General features: G+C 43.3%; 2 protein-coding genes across 8 annotated transcripts in view; one reads left to right on the top strand and one right to left on the bottom strand.

The window, feature by feature from the left end:
- The window catches only part of LOC114660439 (serine protease inhibitor Kazal-type 1-like), an 821,621-nt gene that overhangs the window by 422,065 nt on the left and 380,296 nt on the right, over positions 1–19,260 (bottom strand). The window lies entirely within an intron of this gene.
- LOC114660438 (serine protease inhibitor Kazal-type 1-like) overlaps positions 1–19,260 on the top strand; it is a 565,538-nt gene that overhangs the window by 231,867 nt on the left and 314,411 nt on the right. The window contains exon 1 of one of the 6 annotated variants that reach the window (XM_051934255.1): positions 18,169–18,266. The exons of the other annotated variants lie outside the window; for them this stretch is intronic. Within the exon in view, the coding sequence (XP_051790215.1) occupies positions 18,215–18,266 (52 nt within the window). The 5' untranslated portion in view covers positions 18,169–18,214. Of the gene's footprint in view, positions 1–18,168; positions 18,267–19,260 lie in introns of those variants that run through there. 6 annotated transcript variants of the gene reach the window in all.

Below are 19,260 nucleotides of genomic sequence, written 5' to 3' on the forward strand. Positions count from 1 at the left end.
CAAAGTGGGGACCCTGTGGCATGGGTTGGTAGGTTCATTGGACGTTGACTATTACCACTGCATTCTTTGCAAACTTCAGGGAGTCATTATTCCATTGCTCCCTTTTAAACGAGGCCGGCGTTTGTCTAAACTGAAAACCTAGATCAGAGAGAGGGTCTGGTCTGACCTCAAGGGGCGGGGAGTCAGCCCAATCCATCGAGGTGCACTATGTTGACGTCATGGGTTGCGATGGACCAGGAAGCTCCCAATCCACCTTTTGGCTTCTGTGGAACAAGCCCCGGACACAGACAGGCAGACATGTTTTAATCACCACCACACGTTTATTTACACTATCTATTATTTACAAAGTCCACACAAGTGTGCCACAAACCCCAATCTTCTCCAAAGTCCAGGCCAACCACTCTGCCTCTCCGGACCACCTCCTTCTCTCTCTCTCATGAACTTTGTCCTCTTCCACCCGACTCCAGCCTTGAATGAAGGGAGGCGGCCCCTTTTATCAGTACCCGGATGGGCTCCAGGTGTGCACTGGCCATCCCGCGGACACGCCCCAGCTGTCCTCCCAGAAGCACTCCAGGTGTTCCCTCTTTTCTTCCCCCCAGCACTTCCTGGTGAGGCAGAAGTATTGGGGTCCAAGGTCCTTCAGGCAGGGGGACGCCCCGTGGCGGTGACCACGGGCCCCTACAGGGTTGGGCTTCCAAGCCCTGTACCCGTGGCCCCCAAAGCAACCAGGGTGGGTGCTCCCTCGTGGTCTGAAGGAGGCACAAGCCCTCCTCCTGTTGTCCCGGCCGGGTAGGAACCCCAGCTGGGTGCCACACTTCCCACGATGTGGAAACAACCTGCAATGTATTGTTCCCGTCTGTTACTAGGCCTCACTTAGCATCAGGAGTGAGTAGTACTTCAACGCTTTTAATGTTAGACCAGTCCCACCCTAGAATCATGGCAAAAGGGGACTTCGGGAGGACCGCTTCGGGGATCTTTTTTACCAGCCCTTCTTGGCTGATGAAACATCGGGCAGTTTTACAGTACCGGATATCTCCGTGTACACAGGTTATGCTGGTCTTTGCATTTATCCATTGTCGCAGCAGTATGTTACGGCAGTCAACAATGGAAATGTTGCTGCCGGAGTCAAATAGAGCTTCCACTTTGAATCCATTAATGATTACCACTCCCATATGAGGCATTGATAGGGGGTTTGAAAGTGCACTCAATACACCTCCCCATCTGCTCTTACATTTCGCCCTGTACCCAAGTGAGCGGCGCACCTGCGGACTCGGGGACTCCGGCGCAAACTCTGGCTTGTACCAAGGGACCAGCTTAGCAGGGATGTGACCTCCATAGCATCCACTAATGGACCGTTCTGCTCTCCCAGACTGTAAGGTTGTCCTGGCAATTTCTACGAGCCTGATGAGCTCATCCATATTAATGAAATCCCCCCAGACTGGCTGGCCGAGATGCTCCAGTATTTTGCTCAAAAAAATAAAGCAGGCCACCTTCTTAACTACAGTAGTTGAAAGGTGCAGCATTCAGAGGGATTCAACCACTCCACCACCTTTTCCCAAAGAGCATCCACCTGCTCTTGGGTAGATCTTTCTGGATCTAGCTCCCAGGTCTGCAAAAACCTCACCTGCTGGTCTGGGGAATCCCCACCCTTTTCTGGGGCCTTAACCCCGGTGAGGAGGACAACCCTCTCATTCAAGAGGGCATAATAAGTCCCTGTTGCTTCCCCCACAGACACCAGCCCAGTTTCGTGTGTCCCCTCGACACTCTCCCTATGCATTTTATGTGGCCCAGAACTAAACAAAGGAAGCAGAGTCTGCACCGGTTCTTTCCAGAATCTGGGATGAACCCCCTCCACCCGGAAACTCGGCCCCCGTACTCTCCTACCTGTTTATAAGTCAGATCCAATCCTATTCTCTTCTGGGATTCTTCCATCCTGCCGACTACGCCACTGTTACAAAAATAGCCAAGAGACATTATGAAGGTTTGGGGCAGCTACCTGTATAATATTTCCCGGCTGCCATGTTCATACAACTGAGTCAAAAACAGAACTGAATATCTTCTTTAAGATGGCGGCTTTTAAAACTTCACGGGGGAAGTGATGTCATCAGGACCGGAACCAGAAGTGACGTCATTGGCTATCCCAAAACAGAATGGGATTTCCCGAGAATGGTCTGCAAGGAATTAAGGGAGAGAATTAGCGCACTTCACCACCCCCTGGTACGGCGTAGAACTGCATTTACTCAGGCCCTTTGGTTGTCCCCTAAACATGAGTGTGTGACAATATAGACATACACACATACACACACGCACACCCACACACACACATATATATATATATATATATATATCCATCCATCCATTATCCAACCCGCTGTATCCTACAGGGTCACGGGGGCCTGCTGGAGCCAATCCCAGCCAACACATGGCGCATGGCAGGAAACCAACCCCGGGCAGGGTGCCAGCCCACCGCAGGGATATATATATATATATATATATATATAGTGATGGATGGCCAGCTAAATATTCTGGCCCACTCCTCCAGGCTGCCAGGTGGAGCTCTCCCAACAGCATGGAGGTTCCCCGAATCCCAGCAGGGCCTCATGGACCTTTTAGTTTGTATGCACAGCCCTGCTGGATACCATGGGGGCCACCGAGAGTCGCTGTAGGGATGCTGTCAGACTGTTGTATGCCCTATAACCTGGAAGTACATCCTGGTCACATGAACAGGAGAAATGACATGCTTCCAGATTGAAGAAAAGGACTTTGACTCTGACCCAGAAGTAATGAGGACTGGTGGATTGTTGGGCAGGAACCACTTCCGGGTCAGGGGGTATAAAAGGACTGTGGGAAAGCCTAGACGCTGGGAGGTAGGATGGCTAAGTGCTTTGGAGCGGAGGAAAGAGAGAGAATTGTGTTTAATTGAAGTATTGATCATTGTATGAGTAGTGGGGAGTGAAGGGTGCTCAGTGCACGGTATTATTATAAAATAAATAATAATTGTACAGTTACCTGGTATTTGGCGTGGTACCTGAGGGTTCGAGAGGTCGATAACGGCCTCAACTGCTACAAAATATATACAGTGGTGTGAAAAACTATTTGCCCCCTTCCTGATTTCTTATTCTTTTGCATGTTTGTCACACAAAATGTTTCTGATCATCAAACACATTTAACCATTAGTCAAATATAACACAAGTAAACACAAAATGCAGTTTTTAAATGATGGTTTTTATTATTTAGGAAGAAAAAAAATCCAAACCTACATGGCCCTGTGTGAAAAAGTAATTGCCCCCCTTGTTAAAAAATAACCTAACTGTGGTGTATCACACCTGAGTTCAATTTCCGTAGCCACCCCCCAGGCCTGATTACTGCCACACCTGTTTCAATCAAGAAATCACTTAAATAGGAGCTGCCTGACACAGAGAAGTAGACCAAAAGCACCTCAAAAGCTAGACATCATGCCAAGATCCAAAGAAATTCAGGAACAAATGAGAACAGAAGTAATTGAGATCTATCAGTCTGGTAAAGGTTATAAGCCATTTCTAAAGCTTTGGGACTCCAGCGAACCACAGTGAGAGCCATTATCCACAAATGGCAAAAACATGGAACAGTGGTGAACCTTCCCAGGAGTGGCCGGCCGACCAAAATTACCCCAAGAGCGCAGAGACGACTCATCTGAGAGGTCACAAAAGACCCCAGGACAACGTCTAAAGAACTGCAGGCCTCACTTGCCTCAATTAAGGTCAGTGTTCACGACTCCACCATAAGAAAGAGACTGGGCAAAAATGGCCTGCATGGCAGATTTCCAAGACGCAAACCACTGTTAAGCAAAAAGAACATTAGGGCTCGTCTCAATTTTGCTAAGAAACATCTCAATGATTGCCAAGACTTTTGGGAAAATACCTTGTGGACTGATGAGACAAAAGTTGAACTTTTTGGAAGGCAAATGTCCCGTTACATCTGGCGTAAAAGGAACACAGCATTTCAGAAAAAGAACATCATACCAACAGTAAAATATGGTGGTGGTAGTGTGATGGTCTGGGGTTGTTTTGCTGCTTCAGGACCTGGAAGGCTTGCTGTGATAGATGGAACCATGAATTCTACTGTCTACCAAAAAATCCTGAAGGAGAATGTCCGCCATCTGTTCGTCAACTCAAGCTGAAGCGATCTTGGGTGCTGCAACAGGACAATGACCCAAAACACACCAGCAAATCCACCTCTGAATGGCTGAAGAAAAACAAAATGAAGACTTTGGAGTGGCCTAGTCAAAGTCCTGACCTGAATCCAATTGAGATGCTATGGCATGACCTTAAAAAGGCGGTTCATGCTAGAAAACCCTCAAATAAAGCTGAATTACAACAATTTTGCAAAGATGAGTGGGCCAAAATTCCTCCAGAGCGCTGTAAAAGACTCATTGCAAGTTATCGCAAACGCTTGATTGCAGTTATTGCTGCTAAGGGTGGCCCAACCAGTTATTAGGTTCAGGGGGCAATTACTTTTTCACACAGGGCCATGTAGGTTTGGATTTTTTTTTCTCCCTAAATAATAAAAACCACCATTTACAAACTGCATTTTGTGTTTACTTGTGTTATATTTGACTAATGGTTAAATGTGTTTGATGATCAGAAACATTTTGTGTGACAAACATGCAAAAGAATAAGAAATCAGGAAGGGGGCAAATAGTTTTTCACACCACTGTATATATATATATATATATATATATATATATATATATATATATATATATATATATATATATATATATATATATATATTAGTAAAATAAGACGCCTTGACACAAGACAAAGGTTTGGGGCAGCCACCCATGTACTTGACCTTGGCTTCAAAATAAGCAAAATATTCAACACAATAATGTACAGAACAGAGTTCAAAACAGAACTGATTAACAGAGGAAGGGAGTCGTTTTTATAGGGAGGTTGGTGGAAGTGATGTGGTCCTCAGGGCCGGGACAGGAAGTGACATCTTCAGAGCTGAGGCAGAAGTGGGAATTTCCCATGTTTGGTCTGTGGGGACAAAATAAGAGGGATGAATGCACCCCACCACCATCCAGCTGGGCATGGAATTCCTTTCAAAGCCTCCACCTTTCCCAATTCCCTCAGTTCTGTTTTGGACTTGGTTTTGTGCACATCAGTGCTGTATTCATTTTTACGACATTGCAGCCAGGATACCAATTATATGGGTGGCTGCCCCAAACCTTGCTATGGCTCTGTGTGGAGTTTGTAACAATGTATACATATATACATAGACATACACACACACACACATATATATATATATATACTGTATATATACTGTATATATATATATAAATTATACATTTATGTATATATATATGAGAAGTGGAAACATAAGCATGCTGGACAGTAGTTTGTTTTTCTACAACACTAATTCAGTACAACACCAGGGTCTCCAAACACTCAGATATGAAGCTTATTAGATTTTATAGTTGAACTCTTTATATACACAGTATAATTAGGGGTGTGTGCTCCCTGGTCGACTATGGCGGCCCAACCTTCCCTAGATAGTTCAATTCGCTCGTGTGAATGCTGAAACAACGGTAAAAATACCAATTTAAAAATATAAAGCAATTTCTTTGTTCCTGCGGTGGGTTGGCACCCTGCCCAGGATTGCTTCCTGCCTTGTGCCCTGTGTTGGCTGGGATTGGCTCCAGCAGACCCCCGTGACCCTGTGTTCGGATTCAGTGGGTTGGAAAATGGATGGATGGAATTTCTTTGTTCTTTTATCACCTAGCTTGTTCATTAGACAAAGAGAGAAGAAAAAAACATAGCAGTTCATTTCGATGGCATACATAGACTGCTGTAAGTTACGGTTACATCATGATTTATCACATACAGGAGTATACCAAAATACAGAGTTATCAGGCACTCGCATTTCTAAGGAATACGCCCTTCTCAGTATACCCACACAAGACCAATTTAAGCAGTTTCTTATAGTTCATTACATTAGTTATAAAGAGATTACATTCTTATAGCTTTAATATCTTCATTAGATTATATTTGTTTGGTTAGATTAATAATCCTTATTTATTAATTCATAAGGGACATGTTTTCTTATAATATTAAACAAGAGTAAAGAAACGATCACATTGATTTATAATATCACAGGGTGTTCTATTAGAATCAAGAGGTCAGCATTTTCTCATAAAAGAATGTAAGTTAATCATATAATTCTGTGCACAAGCTTATTTCTTTTTCTACCTAAATGAAGAACAAATTCACATAGAAGTAATAAATCATATAGCTCTCTGCTGCATGATTAATACAAAATACAGTCATTGGTATTTATGACTTAAATACTTATTATCATCTGCGGTGGGCTGGTGCCCTGCCCGGCTCCGCTTCCTGCCCTGCGCCCCGTGCTGGCCGGGACCAGCTCCAGCAGACCCCCGTGACCCTGTAGCGAGGAAATAGCAGGTTGGATAATGGATGGATGGATGGATACTTATAATTATTACAGTTAATAATGTTTTTTCTTCTTTCTCAATAACAATAGGCTTCATGGCAATAACTTTTGGAAAAATTGGAAATTAAAGTCAAAGCTATGATATGTAATAATGTGCTATCTTAATTCAAGACTACAAAATGTCAACAAAAGTTCAGAAGCAATGTCTCCAAGATCAAACAGTTCACTTTGTAAGCTGGAATGTTAAAGACCTGAATCACGAATTAAAGAGAAAGAATTTATTCTCTCACCTAACAAGTCTAAACGCTAAAACAGTATTTGTACAGGAAACCCACTTATTAAGCCAGGATCAGTTTTGGCTGCAGAGAGACCGGACTGGCCAAATATTCCACTCTAGCCATACAAAGACAACTAGAGGTGTGGGAATCTTAATTCATAGAACAATTTCATTTGTAGTATCACATGTAGTATCTGATTCTGAAGGGCGATATTTGATTGTGATGGGTAATTTATTTAACTATAAAGTGTTAATGGCCGATCCCTTATCCAGACCGGCCACTACACTACCAAGACTATTCCTTGGAGAACCTGAGGCTTCTTGCTCTAATAACAAGCCGTACTCCTTACAAGTTGCTCTTTTTTTATCCCCAAATGACGAAATAACTGGCAAACAGTAGACAGGAATGTAAAATCAAAAATGAATATATTGTAAATGATAAGGACAAACAAATATTCAATAATGTATATATGTGCGCAAAAAACACCACTGTCCCAATGATACCAGTGACTAATTACTATATAAAATACGAATATACAAATATTTACAAAGATTCATCACTTGCCCCTAAACAATAAATAAAAACATGGAGAACAAATACAAACATAGACAGCTAAATACAGCAATTGAAATGTGATGATAAATAAGTCCAACGTTAATAAAGTCCGGTGGTATTGATACTGGCTGTAATGTTTTTTTTTATTTTTTATTTTATTTATTAATTTTATTGTAATCATTCCATACAAATAGATCAATTTATAACAAAAAGAAAAAAATTGAAGACAAATCAAACCCCACCCCTGAGAAGGAGAGCTTAGCCAAAGGAGAATTGCTTAGGGCTTTTTAATAAGGCAACAATAAACAAAAGAAAGGAAGAAATATATATAGGTAAATAAAAAAAAGGAGAAGGAAAAAAAATGAGGTAATAGTTATTTCTCTATACTGGCTGTAATGTTATTGTGTCCCTTCTTAAAAACAAAATGACATCATCGTGAAAGTCTTGGCAATGGCTGGGGTGAATCTGAACCCCAGGATTCCTCGGTTCTGGCTGTCGTGATGATGAATCGGATGTTGAAAAAGCAAGCAGTGGAATAAAGCAATTATCGACAGTGATGAGTTGGTAAATGAATGGCTAAATTGTCTTCTTTTCGCTCCTCGATTTATTTCTCTCCCTCTCCTCTTCGTTTCCTTTGCTTTTCATTCCTCTTTTTTAAATACGCAATGTCCCGGATGAATCGGGTGAGTTTGACAGTCAATCATCTCGGGGTTGCAGTCTCTCTCTATCATCCATCCACTTTTCATTTACGGGGACAACATTCACTGACGCACATATGACGGACAGTAAACGGGACAATGACACAAAACGCAATCAGCACAAACATAGAACATACGATTATTATGTAGCCCCGCTACAAAGTGATTCATTCCCATACATATCTACACACCCAATGTGGATGACAGGGATTTCATCTAAAACGTATTTGCGTCCATTCCTAATGTGAACACTCATAAAATTATAATTGCTGGAGACTTTAATTGTGTTTTAAATCCAGACCTGGATTGGTCTCCTGCTACAGGGGCGATGACATCTAACACTGCAAAAACAATTAGAAAGTTTGATCACAACTTATCAAACTCCTTAGGTTCCTAAACCCAAACTCAAGAGCATATTCTTACTACTCACCAGTGAATCACTGTTACTCAAGGATTGATTATTTCTTTATAGATAACAATTTCTTGGCGACGATTTAATCTTGTAAGTATGACGCTATTGTTATTTTTGACCATGCCCCTTTGATCATGGAGCTCACATCATTACAATCATTACACATTATTAATAAAGTATCTATCTATCTATTACAGCCCCACATACTGGCGTTTTAACTCACCTTTATTTACAGACGAGAACTGCTAATATCCAAGCAAATTGATTTTTTTTTAGAAACAAATACATCCTCAGAGGTCTCTGCAGGATTACTCTGGAAAACTCTGAAGGCTTTTCTTAAGAGGACAGATGATCTCATATCTCTCCCACAAAAACAAAATCAGAAACCAAGAAGGCCTCAGAGTTAATCAGTGAAATTACCAGAATAGATCAAGAAAACGCCAGGTGTCCAAATGAGGCACTTTATAGGAAAAGACAAGCTCTGCATTCAGAACTCAATCTCTGGATAACAAAACAAACTGAACAACTTATTCTTAAAATTACCAACACAGACGGAGACAAAATCATGGAACAATACAATGCACACATTTAGAGACTACTATAAGTCCTTATACTCTACTCAGTTTAAAGAAGACAACCTGAAGCATTTCTTGATGTGTTACAGATACCACAACCAGATAGTCTCAGTGCAGAGGAATTGGATAAACCTCTGATACTCTCAGAATTACTAGACGCTATAAACTCATTTCAGAGTGGGAATGCTGCAGGCCCGGATGGACACCCTGTCGAATTTTATAAAACATTTTCAATTACGTTTGCACCCCTTTTATTAGCAACATTTACAGAAGCCAGAGACAATAAAATTCTACCTCAGACTTTTTCCCCAAGCATTAAGTACCATTTTTCCTAAGCAAAATAAGGACTTATTACATTGTGTATCTCATACAGACCAATCTCACTTCTGAATAATGATGTTAAGATACTTTCCAAAGTCCTAGCTAGAAGGATTGAGAAAGTGCTGCCTTCGGTAATATCACAAGTCCAAACTGGACTTATTAAAGGCAGACACTTAGCTTCCAATCTTCAATGCCTGTGTAATGTAATATATTCACCCACAATAGCTAACACCCCGGAGATATTATTTTCAATGGATTGCGATGATGAGGGTTCAGCTCCATGCTCCCATCTTGCTTTTGGGGAGCTTTTGAACCCAACACTGTCGGTATTGTCCCCGATGAGCTGTAGAGTGAAGATATCAACAAAGCAAGGGGATGGTGCAAAAAGAGCAAAGTGCTTTTATTTAAAAACAATCCAACAAAACAGTGTCCAAATAAATAGTGCAGTGTCCCAAACAGTACTTAAATAAATCTCTCTATTATAAAAAAAATCCTGTGGGAGGGAATGACTAGGAGACGATACGTGATCTTCACGTTAAGATCACTGAAGACGAGGACCTTAAACATGAGACATTGTGCCAAGAGATTGACCCAGAACTGTCTTGCGATGATGTAGAACATGAGATTCTTGCAAGACACGCCCTACTTACAATCAATATCAAATAAGACAATGGGGCAGCAAAACATTCAGTCTTGTGAAGGATGTGAGCACACACAGATCCAGGGTCTCAGCGCATATAAAGCGTATAAGGACAATACGTTATAAATTAAACATCGACGACTAAACAAAGAAGAAAGCAGCGTGGAGAAAAGAGACTCAAAAGCATTGGACAGAAAAAAGAGCAAAAAAAAAAAATCTAGGTGCAAATTCAGAGAATAAGGAAAGTAATTATCAGCCCGTAACAAGTGGAATTGAAACAAAGCACGTCCAATTGGGCTCAGAATTAAAGGTAGAACTTCATAAAGACGTTCACAAATGTTGGCACTATACACATGCAGAGCAGATTATGAAAGCAGTGGAATTAGAAAGGCTCAAAAAAAACCGTATGCTCAATACAAATGTGGAGAAAGTTAAAGAATATGAAAGTAGGAAAATTAAAAAGTATAAAAAAAGAAAGTAAAGATCGCAGTAGCGCAAACAAACGGAAATTATTACTCGAGAAAGGGAAAATAATCACCACGGACCAGGTGTCATTGAAAAAATAAGCAGGACAAAGCGAGGTCAGAAATAAAAGACAAAGAGTAGAAAACAAAGTAAAACATCATAAAGAGGTTCAAAAACAAAGGGGCGAAAAACACATGCAGAACAGGTTAGAGATAATGAAAACTGGAATTCAAAAGACTCAAAAAAAGTGTAGGCGTGAAACACATGCAGAGCAAGATACAGAATATGAAAGCAGAAAAAAACGACAGTGTTAAAAAAAGAAAGTAAAGATCACATTAGCGCAAAGAAAGAGAAATTGTTACTCAGAGAAATAACAAAAAGGCGAATAGAGATCGAATATATGGACACAGGTGATATGTCTGAAGTATTTAAATATTGTAAGGCTTAGAAGTTTATGTCAGAGAATTTCAAAAGCGGAGTTTACCTCACATGCATTTATTGGTTACTTTGCAACAAAAATTATTAACTGCTGATGACGTCGATCGCTTTGTCTGCGCTGAAATTCCAAACAGAGAAACCGATCCTGAATGATGGTACAAAGTCATTAAACACATGTCTCACTGACCTCATTTAAAAGATTCAGCATATTGGGACTCGAGAGATTCCAAATATTGTTTTTACAGAAGTTCTGAAATAAAAGTGAAACTAATGAAATAGCCACAATTCAAAGGAAAAAAAAAATCTTAAAAGTGTGTATCCGGAAAACCAAACACCGGGGTTGGCGAGCGAAGCGAGCAGGGGGTGAAGCCCCCTAGTAATCCATTAAAAACAAGTGCACTTTGGAGGTTAAAATCCAATAAATACATCCTTTAAAAACGAGGTTAAAATAATAATAGCTGGAAGTAGTCTTTTCTTCAAACTCCAGTGCTTTCATCTTTCTACTGGCTGCTCCCTCGCTTCTCCCATACTGGCCTCCCAACAGGGGAGTCGCTCTACCAGCAAATGCAGCTCTGTCCTATTCTGGTCCGGTAGCCTTCTGATCCCCGGCTATAGACCAAGATTTGGGTTCCCCCCAGCAGCCAGGGCGCTCACGCTGGGGCTCAAGACTCCTCAAGCCTCCTCGACTGACACTTCCTCCAACCACAAGTCTTGTCCTCTGCTGGTCACTCCAGCTCCTCCACACTCCAAGAGTTGGCCAATCACTCATCCGGGGCTCTCCTACCAGCTGCATTAAACTATCAATGAGCCTGCTCTCGCTCACGCTCTCATGCACTGGCTTTCTCCTTTCTGCCGCCTTCTTCTCACTTAACCTCCATTCACGTTCTTTCCTTTTTTTTCCTATTTTCCTTCCATCTGCCTCGTGCTTCTATTATATATAATGTGGACGTGGACAGGTGTGGCGATTAGCAGCTCCCTGCATCAGTTACACATGCAGATGACTCCTCACCTGTGCACATTTATGTGAGGACCGCCCGCATCACAAAGCTCCCGGGAACCATTCCTGCCACACTACCCGCCCCCTCTTTAAGCTGCGAGTGCGGTGATCATCTATTTAAAACTGGGCGTTTATCTGAGCTGTGGACTCGCTATACCTCATGGATGTAGTAAAAGCATTTGATGTGGTTGAATGGGACTATCTGTTTACCTCATTGAACACATTTAGGTTTGGCCCGAACATTTGTGTATGGATCAAACTGCTGTATATCAGTCGAGAAGCGTCAGTTTGTATTAACAACATTAATTTAGACTCCTTCAAACAGGAATGTGGTACTAGACAAGGATGCCCCCTGTCACCACTACTATTTGCAATTGCCATTGAGCCACTGGCAGTTCACTGTCAAAATGCTTATGAGATAAAGGGGATTATCAGACTTGAACAGAAAACTTCATTATATGCAGATGATATGGTGCTGTATATATCAGACCCACAAAATACTGAGCCTGCAGTCCTAACAGCACTTACAGAATTTCAAAAGATTTCTGGTCTCAGAATTCATTTCAATAAAAGTGTGCTCTTTCCAGTGAACTCTCCAGCACATGACATTAGAGTGGACACCTTCCCTTTTATAATCGCCGATCAGTTTAAATACCTAGGGGTCAACATCCATCCATCCATTATCCAACCCGCTATATCCTAACTACAGGGTCACGGGGGTCTGATGGAGCCAATCCCAGCCAACACAGGATGCAAGGCAGGAAACAAACCCTGAGCAGGGCGCCAGCCCACCATAGGGCACACACACACACGCACACACTAGGGACAAATTAGGATCGCCAATGCACCTAACCTGCATGTCTTTGGACTGTAGGAGGAAACCCTCGCAGACACGGGGAGAACATGCAAACTCCACACAGGGAGGACCCGGGAAGTGAACCCGGGTCTCCTTACTGCGAGGCAGCAGCACTACCACTGTGCCACCATGCCGCCCATCATTGCTGGTGTTTATGAAATTTATACTAACCCCTACTTTTTCTGCTGTTCTTTTTCTGGTATTCTGTGGTGCTGATCTGCACCCCCACCACCCGATCAAAGCACCGTGCTGTCACTACATTGATGGATTAAAGACCAGAAGTCCACATGACCATCATCATCAAGTTCTTCCATGTGAAGCCTGAAAACCAGGAGGACTAATTCAGATCATTTATTTTAGGTAGAGGGGGCTGGGTGGTCTCGTGGCCTGGAACCCCTGCAGATTTTTTTTTTCTCCAGCTGTCTGCAGTTTTTTTTTTGTTTGTTTTTTCTGTCCTCCCTGGCCATTGGACCTTACTTTAATTCTATGTTAATTAGTATTGTCTAATATTATTATTATTATTATTATTTTCTTTCTTCATCCTGTAAAGCACTGTCAGCTCCATCATTTGTATGAAAATGTGCTGTAGAAATAAATGTTGCTGTTGTTGTAGATGGTCCGTCTCTCAACTTCACAACTCTTTTGAAAGTCAGTTGAGACGGCTGAAGCTCGAGTCTGTGATGGCAGCAGTGTATCTTCAGTTCCATTCATTGCCATTAATTGTGTGAAATAAATAAAAGCAGAAGGTATCAGAAAGGGGGCAAATACTTTTTCACAGCACTGTGAATGTGTCAGTTCACCGGCCAGGGCTCACATTGTAGAAGCATGCAAAGAGCTTTGTACAACTGACTTGTGATTTGGATAAAAGTGTCCACCCAATAAATAAATGTAAATGCTTAGGATGTAATAAGTTTAAGTCTGAGCTTCAAATGCAAATCCCACCCTGTGACTTTGAATGAGTGACCTGTAAAGGTTCAGACTGAGTAAGTGAAGGGTGATGTCAACAGTAGGTGTCACGGTGGCACAGTGGTAGTGCTGCTGCCTCGCAGTAAGGTTTGAGTCCAGGGTCCTCCCTGCATGGAGTTTGGGTGGTCTCCCCGTGTCTGTGTGGGTTTGTTTTGGGTGCTCCGGTTTCCTCCAACACTCCAAAGATGTGCAGGTTTGGTGAATTGGTGATTCTAAATTGTACGGGTGAGGTGTGTGTGTGTGTATGCCCTGCGATGGACTGGTGCCATGTCCAGGGTTTGCTTTCTGTCTTGCCCCTTATGCTAGCTGGGATAGGCTCCATTAGACCCCCAATGACCCTGTTCAGAATAAAGCAGGTTAGAGAATGAGATGTCTACAAGGTAACATTGTCATCACTATGAAAGGTGCTATATAAAATCACAGATTTACTAGTTGCATTTCCACCTCACTGACTCCCTGTGTGACCCTTTGTGAGTCCTGCCAAGTGTCACACATCCATACAGCATTTGTAACCTACCTCGAGGTGGGCTTCACTGTGGAAGGTGGTCTATGACATCAGCAAGTCAGTCCTAAGAGTCACTTCACCTGCCACTGCTGACCTGGTAGAAAATATCCAATAACTTCAATGTAATGGAACAGAAAATTCGGGCTCCACTTGACCTTGAAAGGCGCTATAGGAAACCACAAAGTCACAGACTGAGACATCACAGCTGACTTATTGTTTGACTTTTATCCAGAAGTATCCAGAATGTAAGAATTTAGAAAGATGTGGACAACGAGAAAGTCACAGAGCTGCTCTCAGGATTAACACACGTGGAGTCATCATGATGTTCAGCAAAGGCAGCGAGTGATGTGCAGATGTTGATTACACTTCATAAAATGTTCACTAATGGTGTAAGCGACATTCACATTTTTATCGATGTGCTTAGCAGACGCTTTAGTCCAAAGCAACCTACAAAAGAGGTCAAAATAACTGAAGAGACATCAGTCTAGGAAGAAATGTGACAGGACAAGGGTACAAAACTAAACATCACAAGAGAAGAATATGAAACAAAATTTCATGGAGTTACGACTCCCAGGTGACAAAACCTCCATCCATCCCTCCATTGTAAAAAGGAACAGACTTGACACATGTAAAAAGGTTTGGGGCAGCCACACGTATAATATTCCTGGCTGCAAATGGGTTTTTGAGAATAGCACAGAGCTGTTGACAATAGTGAGTCCAAAACAGAACTGACTAGGGTTAGAAAAGATGGCGGCTTTAAGGGATCAGACCGGAAGTGATGTCCTTCTGACGTCAGCCTTTGAGCCAGAAGTGACCTTCTTCTGGGTGCAGAAACTGGCATCGTCATCAGATTCAGATGGTCTGTAGAGATAACAGGAGAAGGTATAGTGACGCCCCCCCCCCCCACCCCTGGCCTGGCGTGGAATTACCTTTGCTTGGTCCATTACTCGCATGTGTGTGACACCATCCATCCTCTTCTGTTTATCCGAGATCGGGTCGCGGGGGCAGCAGCATGAGCAGAGATACCCAACTTCCCTCTCCCCGACCACTTCTACTAGATCTTCTGGGGGAAACCCGAGGCGTTCCCAGGCCAGCCGAGAAACATAGTCCCTCCAGCGTGTCCTGGGTCTTCCCCAGGGCCTCCTCCTGGTTAGACATGCCCGGGAACACCGCACCAGGGAGGCGTCCAGGAGGCATCCTGATCAGATGCCTGAGCCAACTCATCTGACTCTTCTTGATGCGGAGGAGCAGCGGCTCTACTCTGAGCTTCTCACCCAATCTTTAAGGGAAAGCCCAGACACCCTGCGGAGGAAATTCATTTCAGCCACTTGTATTTGTGATCTCGTTCTTTCGCTCACTACCCACAGTTCATGACCATAGGTGAGGGTTGGAACGTAGATTGACCGGCTCAGCGCCTTTTTCACGACAGATCGATGCAGAGCTGTAGTCGGGGGCGTTATGCCCCAGGTAGGGCCACGCATGGCAAACTGGTTCTAGGTGAGGGATGAGACAAAGACAAAGAAAAACTTTGGAAGGCGTTTTACCTCGCCCGGACGCGGGTCACCGGGGCCCCCCTCTGCAGCCAGGCCTGGAGGTAGGGCTCGATGGTGACCGCCTGGTGGCGAGGACTGCACCCATGAGACTCGGCTGGGCACAGCCCGAAGAGACAACGTGGGTCCCCTTTCCTATGGGCTCACCACCTGTAAGAGGGGCCAAGGAGGTTGGGTGCATTGTGAGTTGGGTGGTGGCTGAAGGCAGGGACCATGGCGGTCCGATCCTCGCCTACAGAAGCTGGTGACAGAACCTAACAAAGCCATAATCAGTTAGAGAGAGACTCACCAGACAAGAGTCTTCAGACGCTCCGTCAACACATTGGGGGAGTCAGCAGTTTGGATGGAGGTGGGCAGTTTGATCCACCAGCCAGGAGCTTCACATGAAAAGAGTCGGGATTGAGATTTGGTGCCAGGCAGAGGTGGCCATTCAACAGCAGACCAGAGTGGTCGAGAAGGACCAGAGGACCTCACAAGTGTTTTCACATGTAGGTGGTGAGCCACTGACTACCCTGTAGATGAGCACCAAGGATATGAACTTAATATGTCACTCTATGTGACACCAGTGTAGTGAGGTGATGAGAGGAGTGACATGTGCCCACCTCAGCTGGGTGGACACCAGACATGCTGCTGCATTTTCAATCATCTGCAGTGACTTGGTGACACATGACGGTACTCCTACCAGCAGAGAGGTCACAATAGTCCAGATGTGACAAGACCAAAGCCTGGACCAGGAGTTGTGCTGAATACTCGGTCACATATGGCCTGATCTTGTGGATGTTCTACAGAGTAAACCCAACAGACCATAGTAAGGTGGTCCTTGAAGGACAGCTGGTCATCAGTCTTGACACTCAGGTGACATACCAACTTTGCAGGTGACAGTGGTAGTGAGAGAAGCTGACAGGGAACAGACTGAAGAGCTTAGATAACAAGATGGGCCATCTTTGCAAGGCTCAGCTGCAGATGGTGTTCTTCCATCTAGGTTGCAACATCAGGGAGATTCCTGCTGATACCATGTGGTCCTCTGGGGGGAACGACTGGCATGGCTTTATCAATAAATTGTATTTTATTATTAAAGCACTAATAGGAAAATCTGTAGAACTGGATGACAGGGCCTTGTGAGGAGGTGTTTAGTGACGAGAGGAGAGGATCCAGCAGTGATCCTTGGGGCACTCCTGTGCTAGTGTGGCACACCCTTGGCATCTCTCCATCTCTCCATGCCAGGACACACCACAGAATCTGGCCAGGAGGCAGGACTCAAACCTGGTGGCTGATTATGTCAGAGGTAGAGGAGAAATTAGGCAGGACGAGCAGAGGTGACATTCACATCAACATCAGTAAGCAGAGCCGTCTCAGTGGAATGGCCGTCCATGAAGGCCGACTGATTAGAGTCAAGCAGACTTGGCTAGAAAGAGGAGAGGAGAGACACGGGCCTGTGATGAACGACTTGAGAGGGGCTGAGAGGGGCATCTTGAGGAGAGGAGTTATTGGGGTCTGTTTGAACAACACAAGAAAAGGGCCTGTGAAAAATTCAGAATTCACAAGTCCACTGTGTCTGTTCTCAAAAACAACAATTAGAAGAAAACTTTATGTTAAGGAAAATATTCAGGTAAGTCAAAACCAGCATAAGGCTGACAATGATAAGGCAACATAACTGAAATCAGAAGGACAAGCAGAAGTTTTGACCCTGACATGAGTGACAGGTGACATAAAAGCCACCAAAGTACATTTAAAAATACAATAACATAATAAGAGGATGATAATAAGAGTTATTAAGACATCAAATACTGATCAGAGCAAAGCTCTGAGAGAAGAGAGAAGATCAGTAAAGCAGTCAGCATCCACTCCTGATGTCCAACGAGGGGCGAAACCAGGGGTTCTTTTACAGGCCAAGTTAGATACCATCAGGAATGAGAAGGATTTAATGTGACAGAGCAACATGTCTGTCTGTCACCTGGCAGGGTCATCACTGGACTGTCAAGAGCGTATCGAGGGTCAGATGATTCGGCAAAGTGACAGTCCTGGAGACAAGAGCCTCAGCTGTGAGTTCATGAGGGGCCGAAGGGGAGAGAATGGCGACAAGTTGTAGTGCATCAGCCAAGTCATTAATACAGGGGGATGAAAGATTAGGGGGGCACAATTGAGGGGAGTTACCTGACAAACTGAGAATGAAGGGTCACATCAGGGGGCACACAGGCCATGTAGCACACGCCACACCAGCTACGTATCTGTTATATAGTGCCTTTCACATCTATCTATCTATCTATCTATCTATCTATCTATCTATCTATCTATCTATCTATCTATCTATCTATCTATCTATGTGACGTGTGTATCTCCAAGGCCTTTCTTAATTTACAACAATTTTGAATTTTCAGGAATCAGCAGGATCAATGCCTGCAGGGTTTGTTTTTTTTATTTGTTATCCAGATATGCCACCTTATAATTCGAGGGCACCAGGGTGTAGGGAGGCCAGTCTGAGTCTGACACACACACACGCCAACGAGACGAGTCAAGATGTCTGCCATACACGTCCTGCTGCTGTGCGTCGCCTTCATTTGCCTCTCAGGTGAGATTCCTGCTTATTATTCAGTTTGTGTTTTTCCCACAGTCGCCAGTTATGTGAGAAAGAGAGAAAGTTGATTAGGAAAATTGCCTTTTAGAAGGTTTAAGGGGAATGAATTCAGTTTCTTTCAAGTTTAGTTCTGATTTCTTCTCGTGTGGGTTTTGCTTGTTCTCTCCCTGTGAGTTTTGTTTCTGATGATCTGTTTTTTCTCTCACATGAACAGGTTAAATATGTTAAATTTAGGTAGAGCTGTGCATATAACTTTATACACCCCTGGCTGAAGCTGTAAAATGTGAGCCATTTTATTAAAATACGAGTAGTCAGACAAAGCCCCCTTCTTTAATTAGGAGGAGAGGTCAGGTAAAGCTTTATATCAATGGGGAGAACACGCAAACTGTATGCAGGGAGGACACGTAATGGAAACTCTGATATCCTAATGGCTGGCAGCAGTACTACCACTGTGCCACCTGGGTTTTCTTTTTTTTTTAACTTTATTAATCCAGAAAGACATTACTTAGTTTTTTTGCATACTCCTTGGGGTCAGAGCTCAGGGTGAGCCATTGTACAGCGCCACTGGAGCAATTACAGGTTAAGGGTCTTGCTCAAGAGTCCAGCAGAGTAGGATCTCTTTGGCAGTGATGGGGATTCGAACCGGCAACCTTCTGGATACCAGCACAGATCGTTAGCCTCAGACCCACCACACCACCCCAATTTTATATAAATTATGAAGAGTTATTAAAGGCGCTATATAATACAGAGAGTATATAGATAGACATGAAAGACTTTATAGGACAGATAGCTATTGATAGGCACTATATTATAGATAGATAGATAGATAGATAGATAGATAGATAGATAGATAGATAGATAGATAGATAGATAGATAGATAGATAGATAGATAGATAGATAGATAGATAGATAGATAGATAGTCCATTGTAGTGTTCATTTTCACACACACTGGTCCACTTTAGAGATGTCCACTATCAATATAAACT

This window comes from Erpetoichthys calabaricus, chromosome 11 (assembly GCF_900747795.2).
Source record: "Erpetoichthys calabaricus chromosome 11, fErpCal1.3, whole genome shotgun sequence".
Classification (NCBI taxonomy): Eukaryota; Metazoa; Chordata; class Cladistia; order Polypteriformes; family Polypteridae; genus Erpetoichthys; species Erpetoichthys calabaricus.